Source organism: Lytechinus variegatus, chromosome 16 (assembly GCF_018143015.1).
Source record: "Lytechinus variegatus isolate NC3 chromosome 16, Lvar_3.0, whole genome shotgun sequence".
Taxonomy (NCBI): Eukaryota; Metazoa; Echinodermata; class Echinoidea; order Temnopleuroida; family Toxopneustidae; genus Lytechinus; species Lytechinus variegatus.
The window spans coordinates 28,983,814-28,998,837 of NC_054755.1; the positions used below are offsets into that span (position 1 = coordinate 28,983,814).

Consider the following 15,024-nt stretch of genomic DNA (forward strand, 5'->3'; position numbering starts at 1 on the left):
GTTTATTTTAGCTAGACGGATGCGATCCCCGGTCTTCTGTCTTCGTTTTCCAGACACCCAACAACAGGTCTGGAAAACGAAGATCGAAGACCGGGGACATGCGTTATGTCAATGGGAGAACATTGTGTAGGGGGCAAGGTCCAAAGTCCATTCTAACCCGCGCACGTGTTTTGTACACACTTTGCACTGCTTTGTACACACTTCGTGCGTGAACTACAAACGCTTTCACACGAGTGTGATACGTGTCCCCGGTCTTCGGTCTTCGGTCTTCGTTTTCCAGACACCCACGAGTCACAACCCATGCAAAGGAGGTATCCCTGCCCCCCCCCCCCGGAAGAGCTGACGAGCTTGAAGACTTTTTTTTCGGCGGGCGCGGTTTTGTCCCCGTGTGGAAAATCCTAGGTACGCTAATGATCTGATGCCATTTAAGTGTCATTTTCATTCAAACTTGAAGATATACAACTCAAAAGTTATATCAAATAGTTTTAGATATTAAGAACTCTTTCTTAATAAAATGAATAAGGAAATACTATTCGTAAACTATTTGAAAATGTATGGCTCACCAGTCACCACGCCACTTATTCTAATACCACGATGGTAGCTTACAGATGAAGCAACTCGCACGGGTGAATGTGCATCTCACGTCGTTCCAATCACCAATTCGCGTATTCACTATCTCACTACAGTCTTCGCGCCCAATATTATCAGGCTGGCCCGGGATCCAGTTGGTGTATCCAACGTCCGTGCCATCTACCCAAGCATGGCTGCCATCTAACGTGGCATCGTGAAGACCAATCCACATGTACTTGCTTCCCTGGGAGAGAGAGAGAGAAAGAAAGAAAGGGCGGGAGAAAGATGAACAATTATCTACCCTTTACACATAAAAATAGGTTCAACTTTGCACCTTTAAAGGTGCAGACCAGGGCCCGTTTCTTAAGAGTTGCAACTATGTTGTAACTTTGCCATTATGGCAACTATCATTGTAACTTTGATTTTAATTGGCTGCTTAGCCCTGTTGCCATGGTAGTTGCCTTAATGGCAAAACAACAACACTTGCAACTTTTCATGAAACGGGCCCCAGATGTCTCAATGGGAGCACGTTTAAAGGGATGGTCAGGGCTGAAAATATTTATAGCTAAATAAATAGAGTAAAATTCACAGAGCAAAATGTTTAAAATGTCATAGAAATCAGATCACAAATAATGAAATTATTCAATTCTAAAGTTTATCAATTTTTGTGAAAACAGTTATATGCACATCGCCATGAATATTCATTGGGTGGGCTGATGATGTCACATCCCCACTTTGCGTTTTCTTATAAAATGCAATAATAATTCATATAATCATATAATAAATGATATAATTTGCGGCAATAAATAACTAATGCAGTTAATCAGTTGTCAATTCAATTGTTTTAGATCTTGGTAGATTTTTTTTGAATAAATTAACCTGATTTCATATGATAAAATACAAAAGAACAAGTATTAGCCCACCTAATGAATATTCGTGACGACATGCCTAGAACTGTTTCACCGGAATAATGCAAATCTTTAAAATTCAATAACTTTGTTATTTCTTATCCGATTTTGATAAAATTTTCAGCATTTTGCTCTGTGAATTTTACTATATTATTGAGATATAAATATATCCAGCTTGGACCATCCCTTTAAGGTGCTAGCCTAGGTGCAACTTAGCACCAATCTGAAATGTGCAAATTAGTGCCTATAAGGTGCAATATTGCACCCCGAAGTTGCGGTCGCAAGTGACAGGTGCAACTATGCTCAGTCTGCACATTTTGCCGCAAGGTTGCATCTTTCTTGCACCCCTTTTCTTAGTGTGTTAGAGTGTTTGATCCTCTTAATTTACAATGTATGCCTATGTACAGGATGAATTTACACAGGAGAATTTTTAACTATGAATAATTAAATAAATTTAATTGAATTTTAAAAAATGATTTGATAACTGAAAATTAGAAAGCGAGATGAATAAGCTGATTTAGAATAATTATAGAAAATGGAAGAGAGGGAGAGACAGATAGCAAACTTTATTTATAAGCTATCAAGTCCATTGCAGCTATGAATCTAAATCACTGAATTAGGTACAGTAGGTCCCAGACAGGCGCGGATCCAGGATTTCGTAGGGAGGGGGGGCCTAAATTCGACCTGATTTTGGCGCCCCTGTGTACTTTTCTGAAAAATTGCCTCCCCTCCCTCCCCCAGGCTATCATAAGTGCCTTAAATGCATGTTAAATTATCTTATTTCATAGGCACATGAATCAGGGGCGGATCCAGCCTTCGCCAGTAAAGGGGCTCGGAATTTTTTTTTTCAGCCATATTTTCCCCGATCGGCCGCTCGAAGATGTTTTTTTTTTCGTTTGTTTCTTTGAAGGGGGTAGTCCTATAAGTCACTTCTTAGCCTTATTCTTTAAATCAACATAAATGTATAATGTCATAATCCTTATTTTATAATGCCTGCGCAAAGCGCGAGCAATTTTTTTAATTGTATGTATTTTTTCCTAAAATTTGAACATTCTGAAGATGTGCCTGCAATAATTACTGCGAACGCGAAGTGCGAGTAGAAATTTTTGATAAACGTTTTGAACTGATCGGAAAGGTAGGCCTACTAGTCCTGTTAAAGACTACATAGAGTTAGCCATGAAGACGTTATATATTTCAACAATCAAATAATGCGAGCGCGAAGCGCGAGTTGAAAAATTTTGACATTTCTACATAAAGAATGGAAAACTTTAATCAGTTTTTGTAATCATGAACAGGATAGCTATACAGTATAACTAAACAATTGATGCGAGCGCGAAGTGCGAGTGGAAAAATTCTACATATAGACCTAGAACGGGACACTCACTCTATTCATGTTTCCTCAATCATGAAAAAGATGGTAAGACAGGATCTTCCTACATGAATAATGCGAGCGCAAAGCGCGAGCAGAAAATGTTTGTATACGTTTTGAAGTGATCGAAAAGTGCCTTTTAAGGACTGCTTGCATTTAGCCATGAAGACATTACATATTTCATCAATCAAATAATGCGAGCTGAAAATTTTTGACATTTCTACATAAAGAATTTAAAAATTTAATCAGTTTTTGTAATCATGAACAGGATAGCTATACAGTATAACTAAACAATTGATGCGAGCGCGAAGTGCGAGCGGAAAAATTCTAGATTTAGACCTAGAACGGGACACTCTATTCATGTTTCCTAAATCATGAAAAAGATGAGTAAGACAGGATCTTCCTACATGAATAATTCGAGCGCAAAGCGCGAGCAGAAAATGTTTGTATACGTTTTGAAGTGATCGAAAAGTGCCTTTTAAGGACTGCTTGCATTTAGCCATGAAGACATTACATATTTCATCAATTAAATATTGCGAGCGCGAAGCGCGAGCTGAAAATTTTTGACATTTCTACATACAGAATGGAAAACGTTAATACAATTTACTTAAATTAAAGAAAAAACAATTCGAATCTGTACTGATTCCCAATATTTATCACACACAAATCCATTATTCCATAAACTAAAGACTCTAACAGCATTTGACATAAATACACTTTACTACTTATGTTTAAGTACGTAAATAACATGCTCCCACCTACCTTCATTCCACAATTTTTATTCTCTGAATACATCTATTCGTTCATACCCTACCCGTAACTCTTCAAATTTCCATTTAATCAACCCCAAACTGCTTATTGCGCAGAGATCCATAAGACACCATGGTCCAGATTTGTGGAACTCTCTACCAGCAGAGTCTGTAAAACAATCCTCGTCTCTTCACTCATTTAAGGCAAACGTTAAATCTATGTTATTATTATCAGAATATTTGAAGTAAAATTTCTGTGTCGTATCCTTTTTATCGTGAATTTATTCCTCCTTCGATGTAGTCATTACCAATATCTTCATCATGACCACCATCATCTTCATGGCCTTCATCATCATCATAATCATCATCATCATCATCATATCACCGTCACCCTCAGCTTATCACCTTCATCTTCATACTATAATATTGCATGAATTCATGTTTCGTATTTGAAAATATATGCCAAATCTGCTTTATAAATGTATTATTTCAATTAGTATAAGTTTGGGATTGTCATTTTTTTCAAGCAATCTGCTTATGATGACAATCTCCTGCAATTTGTGAATGTCATATAGTTAATAATTTTTGTCTGGAATTATTTTTTTAGTACTCTTTATTTGTGATTCATGCCAAAAATGCTAACATATTATGTTTATTATGTTGTGAAAAATGTATTATACAAATGTTATCGATGCAGAAGAAAACATCAAATCAAATCAATTGATGCGAGCGCGAAGTGCGAGCGGAAAATTCTAGTTTTAGACCTAGAACGGGACACTCTATTCATGTTTCCTAAATCATGAAAAAGATGAGTAAGAGGGGATCTTCCTACATTAATAATGCGAGCGCAAAGCGCGAGCAGAAAATGTTTGTATACGTTTTGAACTGATCGAAAAGTGCCTTTTAAGAACTGCTTGCATTTAGCCATGAAGACATTACATTTTCACAATCAAATAATACGAGCGCGAAGCGCGAGTAAATTTTTTTTTACATTTCTACATAAAGAATGGAAAACTTTAATCAGTTTTTGTAATCATGAACAAGATAGCTATATAACTAAACAATTGATGCGAGCGCGAAGTGCGAGCGGAAAATTCTAGTTTTAGACCTAGAACGGGACACTCTATTCATGTTTCCTAAATCATGAAAAAGATGAGTAAGAGGGGATCTTCCTACATTAATAATGCGAGCGCAAAGCGCGAGCAGAAAATGTTTATATACGTTTTGAACTGATCGAAAAGTGCCTTTTAAGGACTGCTTGCATTTAGCCATGAAGACATTACATATTTCCCAATCAAATTATGTGAGCGCGAAGCGCGAGCGTAAAAAAAATCGAGATTTCGACCTTGAACGGGATACTCTATTCATGTTTTGTAAATCATGAAAGGGATGAGATAGGGGATCTTCCGACATTAATAATACGAGCACAAAGGGCGAGCAGAATTTTTTGATATTGTGATCTGAAACTGGATAACTGAATGAAAATGCACGCGCGTGTTTCAGATTTAGACCGAGAATCTAGGCATTCTAAACAATCTTTCATCATGAAAATAAAAGCGAGCGCGAAGCGCGAGCCTAAAATATTTGATATTCCTATCTGATATTTCAAACGCTTTGTAGGAAACTTGTAAGGTAGATATAAATCGCACTTGATAAAGAGCTGATATGTTTAATTTTGAGACATAGGTCCTTAGGACATGTTATCGTATGAATATGATGACTATTATATATCTTCCTATTCATCTTGCTAAGCGCGAGATAAAACAAAAGTGACAATTTAATTATTAAATTGATATCTTAGTATTAATGCATAATGAGGGCGCGGAATCTGATGATATTATGGCCTGAACACTGAACATTTCAAGCACCTTTTTATTGATGAATAGGATGCATCATTAATTAGTTGATATATTTTTAACCATTAATGCGAGCGCAAATCGCGAGCCGAAATTTTTGATAAAACTGTCATAAAAAGGGGATATTAAGTAGTTTGTTATACAATCAATATTGAGACATACATAATCCGCCAATCAAAAATGCAAGCATAGCAGCGCTAGCTGATGCGTTTTGACAATCAGACCTGAAAAGGGATATTTTGAAAACTTTATGGAATACTTAAAAAACAATAGGTACCTGATAAATCAAAATTCGTGAACGCGCAGCGCAATTGGAAAATGTTAATATTCAGACCATAAAACTGACATTTTTACATAGCAGAGCACTTTTTAAAAATCAATATGTAAATCACAAAAATTAATGAAAGTTCGATTTCCAAGGAGAAATATGTTTTGTATACTGACTTCCAAACTTGATATTTAAGCTCCGTGTTGAACAAGATATGTGGATCACTTAACAGGCAATGCGAGCGCGAAGCGCAAGCAAAAATTTTATATAGTGACATAAAATATTTTGTCCAAGTCTTCCTCTCATCTTATTTTATTCATTCGTCTTCCTCCTTTTCTTTTTTCTCTTTTCTTTTCCTTCCTTTTTGTATCTTTCCCCCATTTTTTGGCTCTACCGATAGGGGGGTCCGGGCCCCTCAGGTCCCCACCTGGATCCGCCTATGCATTAAGAAGAAGCAATTGAATAATGGTTTTATAATGATGCATTCATGAATAAATGTAATATCACTTTTACAAATAATCAATGCGAGCGGGAAACTCGAGCGATTTCTATTTTAACCATATTAGAGTAGGCCCTGCTAGAATTATGTGAGCGGGAGCCAGGCGCGAATCCAGGATTTCTTAGGGGCCCTAATTTCATGTCAAGTAAATATATTGATATAAATATATATAAATTTCAAATTGAACCCCAAGGGGTGCAATTTTGAACCCACAGCGGGGGTGCAAAAATGAACCCTAACCGCAGGGTTCAATTTTTGAACCCCAAATCAGGGATTCAATTTTTGAACCCATAGGGTGCTGATTTTGCATCAACCTTTCGGGGTTCAATTCTGAACATTTATTTCTATAGTGTGTGCAAGTGAACTTCAAAATTTCTGTAAATAATATCTATCAATATATCCATCAGTGCTGTAGTCAAGGCTCAAACCTCCAAGCCCACAGCTTTCATACCCAAGACCAAGGCTTCAATCCCCAAGACCAAGGCTTCGATCCCCAAGGCCAGGGCCAAGGCATGGAAACCCAAGCCAAGGCCTAAAAACCTCAAGGCCAAGGCATTTCAAACTTTCAATATATGGAACAATGAGCCATCAACAAGGCGGCAGTTCGAATATCAGTTCGGCGCCCCTACATGTAGGTCGATCATCAATTTGCCCCCCCCCCCCCGTTCTAACATTAATTCGGCCCCCAGTTCGAACATCATTTTGGCATCCCTTCGAACTCAATTTGCCTTCCCTAGTTCGAATATTATTTCGCCCCTCTAGCTCGAGTATCAATTTTGCGCCCCCTAGTTCGAACATCAATTCGGCGCCCCCCTAGTTTGAGTATCAATTGGCGCCCTCCTAGCTCGAACATGGATTCGACCCCGGCCCCTCCCCAGTTCGAGAATTAATTTGGCGCCCCCAGTTCGAACATCATTTCGGCGCCCTCCTAGTTCGAATATCAATTCGGCGCCCCTACATGTAGGTCGATCATCACTTAAGCCCCCCCCCCCGTTCGAACATTAATTCGGCCCCCAGTTCGAACATCATTTTGGCATCCCTTCGAACATCATTTCGGCGCCCTCCTAGTTCGAATATCGATTCGGCGCCTCTACATGTAGGTTCAACATCAATTTGGCGCCCCTATTTCGAATACCATTTGGCCCCCCCTCCCCTAGCTCGAGTATCAATTTGGCGCCCCCTAGTTCCAACATCAATTTGGCGCCCCTACGTCGAACATCAATTCGCCCCCCCCCCCCTCGTTCAAACATCAATTCGGCCCCCAGTTCGAACAGCATTTTACATTCCTTCGAACATCATTTCAGCGCCCTTTTGGTTCGAACATCATTTTCTTTCCTCCTCTTCCTCTTTTTTCTTCTCGTCCTTCCCCTCTTCCTCTCCACTTTTCTTCTCTTCTTTCCCCTTTCTCTTTTTCCTTCTCTTCTTTCTTCCCTCTTTCTCCTTTTTTCTCCTTTTCCCCTCTTCCTCTCTCTTTTCACCCTCTTCCTCTTTTTTTCTCCCCCTCCCCTCCCTTTTCTTCTCTTCCTTCCCCCTCTTCCTCTTTTTTCTCTTTCTTTCCCCTCTTCTTTTCCTCTTTTTTTCTTCCTTTCTTCCCCTCTTCTTTTTCTTCATTTCTTTCCCCTCTCTTTTTTTTCTTTCCTCCCTCTTCCTCTCTCTCTTTTTTCCCTTTTCTTTCCCCTCTTCCTCTTTTTCCCCCTCTCCCCTCCCTTTTCTTCTCTTCCTTTCCCCTTTTCTTCCCCCTTCTCTCTCTTTCTTTCTCTTCTTTCTTCCCTCTTCCTCTCTTTCCTTTTTTCTCCTTTTCCTCTCTCTTCCCCCTCTTCCTCTTTTTTTCTTCTCCCTCCCCCTCCCTTTTTCTTCTCTTCCTTCCCCCTCTTCCTCTTTCTTTCCCCTCTTCTTCTCTTTTTTCTTTCCCTTCTTCTTTTCTTTCCCCTCTCTTTTTTCTTCTCTTCTTTCCTCCGTCTCCCTCCCCCTTTCTTTTCTTCTCTTCCTCCTTTTCTTTCCTCTTTTTCCTCTCTCTCTTTTTCTTCTCTTCCTTCCCCTCTTCCCCTCTCTCTTTTTTTCCTCCTTTTCCTTTCCCTCCCTTTTCTTCTCTTCCTTTCCCCTTTTCTTCCCCCTTCTCTCTCTTTCTTTCTCTTCTTTCTTCCCTCTTCCTCTCTTTCCTTTTTTCTCCTTTTCCTCTCTCTTCCCCCCTCTTCCTCTTTTTTTCTCCTCCCTCCCCTCCCTTTTTCTTCTCTTCCTTCCCCCTCTATCTCTTTCTTTCCCCTCTTCTTCTCTTTTTTCTTTCCCTTCTTCTTTTCTTTCCCCTCTCTCTTTTCTTCTCTTCTTTCCTCCGTCTCCCTCCCCCTTTCTTTTCTTCTCTTCCTCCTTTTCTTTCCTCTTTTTCCTCTCTCTCTTTTTCTTCTCATCCTTCCCCTCTTCCCCTCTCTCTTTTTTTTCCCTCCTTTTCCTTTCCCTCTCTTTTTCCTTCTCTTTCTTTCCTCTTTTCCTCTCTCTTTTCCTTCTCTTCCTTCCCCTCTTCCCTTTTTCTTCTTTTCTTTCCCCCTTTCCTCTCTCTTTTTCCCCTCTTCTTTTCCCTCTCTCCTCTCTCTCTTTTCCTTTTTTCTTTCCCCCCTTTTCCTCTCTTTTTTTCTTCCCTTCTTCCTTTTCTTCTTTTCTTTCCCCTCTTCCCCTCTTTTTCTCTTTCTTTCCCCCTCTCTTTTTTTTTAGCCGAAGGGGGGGGGGGGCCAAGGCCCCCTCGGCCCCCCCCATGGATCCGCGCCTGGGACTCCCAGATGGGATATGACTCAAAAGTTGATAACTAATTCTCAGATTATATCTTGGTTATAAACAGTGCAAAAAATTTCAAGAAAATTAATGTTTAATTTTCACAGTTAAAATATCATTCTATCGTTTTCTTCATCTAGTTAAAATAAGTGTTTTTTAATACACTGACATTTTTACTTACCATGAGATTTTGTGTTTTATAATCATTGTTATTGGCGTTATGTTTCACTATGTTTTGGTGATCCAGCCTCACATGTTTTTTTTTCTAAACCTTCATGGAAAACCATACATTTTTTTTGGTAATATTTCAACGTTATATTGCAATGTTGCCTTGTATGTTACTTGTCATCTTTCAATTAAAATGAATTGGAGAGAGAGAGATTGACTATAATATGTGCGCGCGCGCGCGTGTGTGTGTGTGTGTGTGTGTGTAACTGAAATTCGCATGTGATGACTATTGAAAGATGCTGCTATCATTGATATTATCATCATCATCGTCGTCATTATCATTACTATTATTATTATCATCATCATTGTAATCATTTAAATCACCTGGGTCAAAGAATAGAAAACGACCAGAATAAAAAATCATTGTATCGAATACGTGGAGATTACAAGAAGATAACATAATAGTCGACCAACCTCTTTTGGGGCTGAAGATTTGAAAAGTGTAAAAACGAAGTCGTTTTCCGCTTGAGAGTGAATAGAGACAAGGTGACCTAGACTATCCATATCCGGGTCACCACTTCCGAGAGAAGGTACTGAAAACCCACGACAAAACTGTTCAGCTCGTTCCCATGTCATATTGTAAGAAAAATATCTGTTAATAGAAAGAAAAATGGGAAAGTGCAATTAAAACTTGCCCTGAAAACGGAGGTAGATATGAATATTTCAATTCAATTTAATCTATTTTCTCAGGATAAAACAAGGAATAAAAAACACCCATAAATTATCAACGCGAATTAACGAAATAATACTAGAATGTATACTGAGAGGGAAGCATCCAAAATTGAAATGAACTTTATTTACCATGTTTACGACAGACTCAAATGAAATAAAGAAATAATATTGAACAAAATTAAAAATGTCAAAAAATCAAATTTTTAAAATGGATATCATATGCAAGTTTTTGTACTTCTGCTGCGTGTCTCACTAAGCAAAAAAAAAATGCAAACGCCAAGCGCGAGCTGGATTTTACTTATCTATTGACCCGAAAAATCGAAATTTTAAGGACTCTTTTTATAGGAATTTATGAAAAGCACATGTCTTTCTAAGAAAACCATGCAAGCGCGAAGCGCGAGCTGAAATTTTGATACATATTGATTAAAAAAAAAGACATTTTAAAGACTGTTTGAAATCAATAAAGATTCTACGTGTCTCTCTAAGAAAACCATGCAAGCATGACTCTGGGAAGCGGGGATGCTGGTGAACAACCCAAAGATTTGGGTGCTGCAAGTATCATTCTCCAATTATGCAGCACCCCTGGAATTGTGGTAGGTGTGACAAAAATGGAATTGCAACCCCCATCGGCTGGCAATAAGGAAAGAAAAAAAAGTATTGGGGGAAGAAGAAATTATTGCGTTCTATATTATTATTTGTTATATTATTATACGGATCATGTTCATGATTACAATTAATACAAAAAGTGTTTCATGCGTTTAGGTCATTTTTATCTCACCCAGTTTTACCTTTGCCATTTTTACCTCCTCCCTTTTAGCCTCTGCCATTTTTACCTCTGTCATTTACCTCTGCCATTTTTACCTTTGCCATTTTTGCCTCTGCCATTTTTACCTCCTCCATTTTACCTCTGCCATTTGTACCTCTGCCCTTTTACCTCTGCCATTTGTACCTCCTCCACTTTTGCCTCTGTCATTTTACCTCCTCCATTTCTACCTGTGCCATTTTTACCTCCTCCATTTTTGCCTCTGCCATTTTTACCTCTGCCCACGGCAAGGACTTTTTTCAAAAAATCATGTCCAAAAGTCGTATTTTGAGAGCACCTTTAGAAGAAAAATGCACACTTAAATCACTGTAACTTCATGAATAAAAGACACATACTGACTCATTTAGGAGCTGGTTTCCAGTCACACACCGTATAAGCGGTCATTCAAAACATACATTTGGCAAAGGCTCTTCACTTGCTTGCATCGTGTGATTGAAACGTCAAATTTAAATGATACGAAACTGAGACTTGTAATCGATAAGTTCCGAATAATCCATTCTTTTTATTGTCATTTGTGTATTTACATTGTGTGTTTCAAACGAGAATTGTTTAGTCGTATGGCAACATGCATAAAATTTGGTTCTTTTTTCCCCAAAATGCACAGTTTGCTCCTGGATAATTCGTTGGAATGATTGCTTCGGCGAAACTTAGTTGGGGCGCCCTGGATAATATGCCTCTGAATCTACCAGAAAGTGTAAAAGTTAGTTTACATTAAATACAAATATGTCTGACCTATACATTTCAGTGAAAACGTACATGACCAAGGCAGAATGATAATGCTGCGCACGTGGCGCCCGATATAGGGCTTCATCTTTGAGTGTAGAATAATCTAGGGGATAGACATTATCATTCGCATCGTTGACACTTTCTCTCGCGATCTGTTACTTACAATTTACATGTATTTGCCATAAAGACGGACAAACGCATGTTACAAAAAACACAAACTTTCGGGAAAAATGATATCCAATCCAACATCTTCACACTGGTCACTGCACTGCAACTCCCGATTACAAGTGGTGCAACTTTCCAACCAATCGACTTGCGCGCCCTGGAATTCCGGAATTTACATATTGCAATACAGTATGACAGAGGTGCATTTGTGCGAACACAAAGGCCATGAGCGTAAGTTAAAATATAGTTTTGACTAGATCTAGCCATGGAAATTGACTACATTGTACCAATCCAGTAAATATAACCATCAAAAAAAAAAAAAAAATCCGGCGAAAATAGGGGGGGGGGGGGGGGCGCTCTGGATCCGCCACTGAATACTGCAGTTTCGCTGGAAATGTAGATCGAGGTCCACATGAGAATCTGAGCTTGTATGTCTCGGATAATATCAGTTACAGATATAAAAATAAAAGAGACAGAAAATGGCAAATAGAGAGAAAAAATCATAATACATGAAATATATAGAGATTGGTCTGCATGTTGAATGTATATAGCTTCTTTAACATGTTTAAGGTAATATAAAGAAAAAAAATGAAGATAGCGCAGAGATCATTGAGATCACAAAAGAATACATAAAAAATTGTAGTTTAGGAGCGGTGACGATTTTTATTATATGCGGAACACGTAAATAGATGTAATGTAAATAAAATGAATTGCAGTTCAAAGGGATGTTTAATTAAACACAAAAGGCCTAAGGGGTTGCATATAGGCCACATTTCAATTATGTTTTATTAGATTATGACTAGGGGCAAGTGCCCCTCGTAGTTACGCCACTGTCTTTGTGTAGTATCAGTAGTAAGTCAAACAAAAATAAATCGTAATTGTAAACACACGATTAAAACTAATACAGACCCGAAATGGCTAGATCCATTTTCATCACTTGATTTTTTTTGGGGGGGAGGGGGTGGTGTCTTTCAGTTGTATAGTAGTTATACTTTCTTTTCAAGAAGTTTTGAAGGTAATTAAGAAGAAATGAAAATAAATCTCTCAAGTTTTTTTTTCAATGTCTCCAGGAAGGCTGTTCCATAAGAAAATGAGTACAAAATGATTTTTCCCCTTAGATTTTGGACACTTTTACCCTTTTTACACAGGATTTTCTTAGCCCCCGACTATCGCTAACCCCGTACTATCCTTAACCCCGTACTATTTTTTTTTTTCCTTTTCACACATGCCAAATTGTTATTGCTAACCCCAGATAATGAATGCTTGCTTTTCACACACGAAACTCGCTAACCCCGGACTAGTGGTTTTTGTCGATCATTCGTAGTACAAGTACTTCACTTGTACACTTTTTACACACGCTAGAATTTCCTTAACCCCGTACTATAGGTGGGGCTAAATTGCCATTTTAGCCCACTTTTGTTTTACACTAGCGATCTTAACCCCGTACTATCGCTCTTAGCACCGCAATTGCTGGGATAACCCTGCTTTTTTGCAGGGCCAAATAATCCCGTACTAAAGGTGCATGAGGTTAGCCCACTTTGCAAAAATGCTGTGTAAAAAGAAAGTGGGCTAAGCTTAACCCCGTACAATAGGTGGGGCTAAATGGCAATTTAGCCCCACCTATATTGTACGGGGTTAAGGAAATTTTAGCCTGTGTAAAAAGGGTATTTTTTTTGGGGTATAAGAAAACTGGAAGTGGAGGCATTAACGTATAAGAATTTTGAAGGGGTTTAGCTTTAGACGAGTGGATACCATGCGCGACCCAAAAAAAACACGTAAAAGGGACGTCTTTTTCAAGATAGGGCACGTTGCGTAAACAACGTAATAACTAATAAGGGTGTCAAAAAACTAAAATAATGAAAAAAGGGTATCTATTTCGCTAGGAAAGCTACGTGTTTAGGGTCAAATTTGGGAAGGGTATAAAAATAAGACTAAAGTGTTTTATAAAGGATGTACTTTTTGCCCTAACAGTCAACACTACTTGTATAGAGTAAGATTTGCGCGAGGTGAAATTGGGGCCGTATATTATCTGTTTAATTATGATGTAGGTAAAGGTAAAAGAGACGACCGACATCCGTGTCAAAACAATTACAGGGGCGACTCCAGGATTTAAGGGAGGGTAATTTTTCGGAGGAAAATTTTGACAAGCCCCCCCCCAAAAAAAGGTTTTCAACCACAAATAAAGGATATTTTGTAGGGGGCACGTGTCCCCCCCCCGGTCCCGCGCCTGAATTAGAATATCGCTGTACTTGTTTAGGGGTTCCATTCAGGGAATACTTGACAAGATTATCGTTTTGTTTCCAATACTTGTTAAGGGTAGGGTTTTCAAACGCCAATACTTGTTAAGGGTGCATTTTAAGAACATGGAAAATACTTTATAGGGTGCTTTTCGAGACCCCTTGGTCGCGCATGGTATCCACTCTTCACTGGAACTGCCCCCCCCCCCCCCCGGGGGTGTACACAAAGGAAAGTTGACAACACAATCTTAAAAATAAAAAAACTAATAGGCCTACCATATACCTACAGGCTTACCTGTAACAATGTTGACCAAACGAAGTCCAGAGTGAGGGGCAGCAGCATCCAGATTGCACCCCGATCGGGCTGGCGATCATAACGGCGAGAAACCCGATCAAAAATCGCACTGTCTTACTCCTGAAGTCCATCATGCAGATTTCAGCTCGTGGAGTTCAAATACAATGTGGAAAAATAATACAAAATCTTCCCGTTTTCTATCCTCGTGATGTCTATTCAGGCTTTCGATGTATTTTGGACAGGTAATGTATATCATGATTTAAGGCCTAAGCATGGGGGAAATCTCTTCTTTGAAAACGAGCTTTAAATAAACTATTCCATATTTCTCCCTTTTACATGTTTTAAGACAAGAGTATCCGTTTATGGCTTTGCTGGTACGTGCTTCTCTTTTAAGTGATTCAAGCATGGACCTATTACCTATTAATAGGTCCATGGTTCAAGCGAACAAAAAAAGAATTAAATTCGCAGTATTATAGGCCTACAAAAATCAAATGTTATCATCAGAAAATCAAGATAAGGGCTGAAAAAGTGATCTTGTTACAGATTAAAGGGATGGCCCGGGCTGAAAATATTTATATCTAAATAAATAAAGTAAAATCAACAGAGCAAAATGCTAAAAATTTCATCAAAGTCGGATAACAAATAACGAAGTTATTGAATTTTAAATTTATCAATATTTTGTGAAATAACTAAATGAATGCACTTAATCAGTTGTCAATCCAATCGTTTTTGTTTTTGGTAGAAAAGTTCTGAATAAACCTAATTTCATATAATAAAATACAAAAGAACAAGTAAGGATATGACATCATCAGCCCACCTAATAAATATTCATAAAGACATGCCTAGGACTGTTTCACCGGAATAATGCAAATCTGTAAAATTCAATAACTTCGTTA

General features: G+C 38.4%; 1 protein-coding gene across 1 annotated transcript; it reads right to left on the reverse strand.

Annotated features, from left to right (window-relative positions):
• Positions 1–583: 583 nt before the first annotated feature.
• On the reverse strand, positions 584–14,285 carry LOC121429531 (echinoidin-like). The gene is made up of 3 exons (XM_041626590.1): positions 14,129–14,285; positions 9,625–9,802; positions 584–814 (listed from the first exon to the last, which is right to left on the reverse strand). The coding sequence occupies exons 1-3, from the start codon at positions 14,260–14,262 to the stop codon at positions 584–586; spliced, it is 543 nt and encodes a 180-aa protein (XP_041482524.1). The 5' UTR covers positions 14,263–14,285.
• Positions 14,286–15,024: the final 739 nt, after the last annotated feature.

Coding starts and splice junctions, on each gene's coding strand:
- LOC121429531 (XM_041626590.1), bottom strand. CDS start 14,262: ATGATGGACTTCAGGAGTAAGACAGTGCGATTTTTGATCGGGTTTCTC. Junction 9,803..14,128: donor TTTGGTCAACATTGTTACAG/GTAAGCCTGTAG, acceptor TTCTATTAACAG/ATATTTTTCTTACAATATGA. Junction 815..9,624: donor AATCTTCAGCCCCAAAAGAG/GTTGGTCGACTA, acceptor TCTCTCTCCCAG/GGAAGCAAGTACATGTGGAT.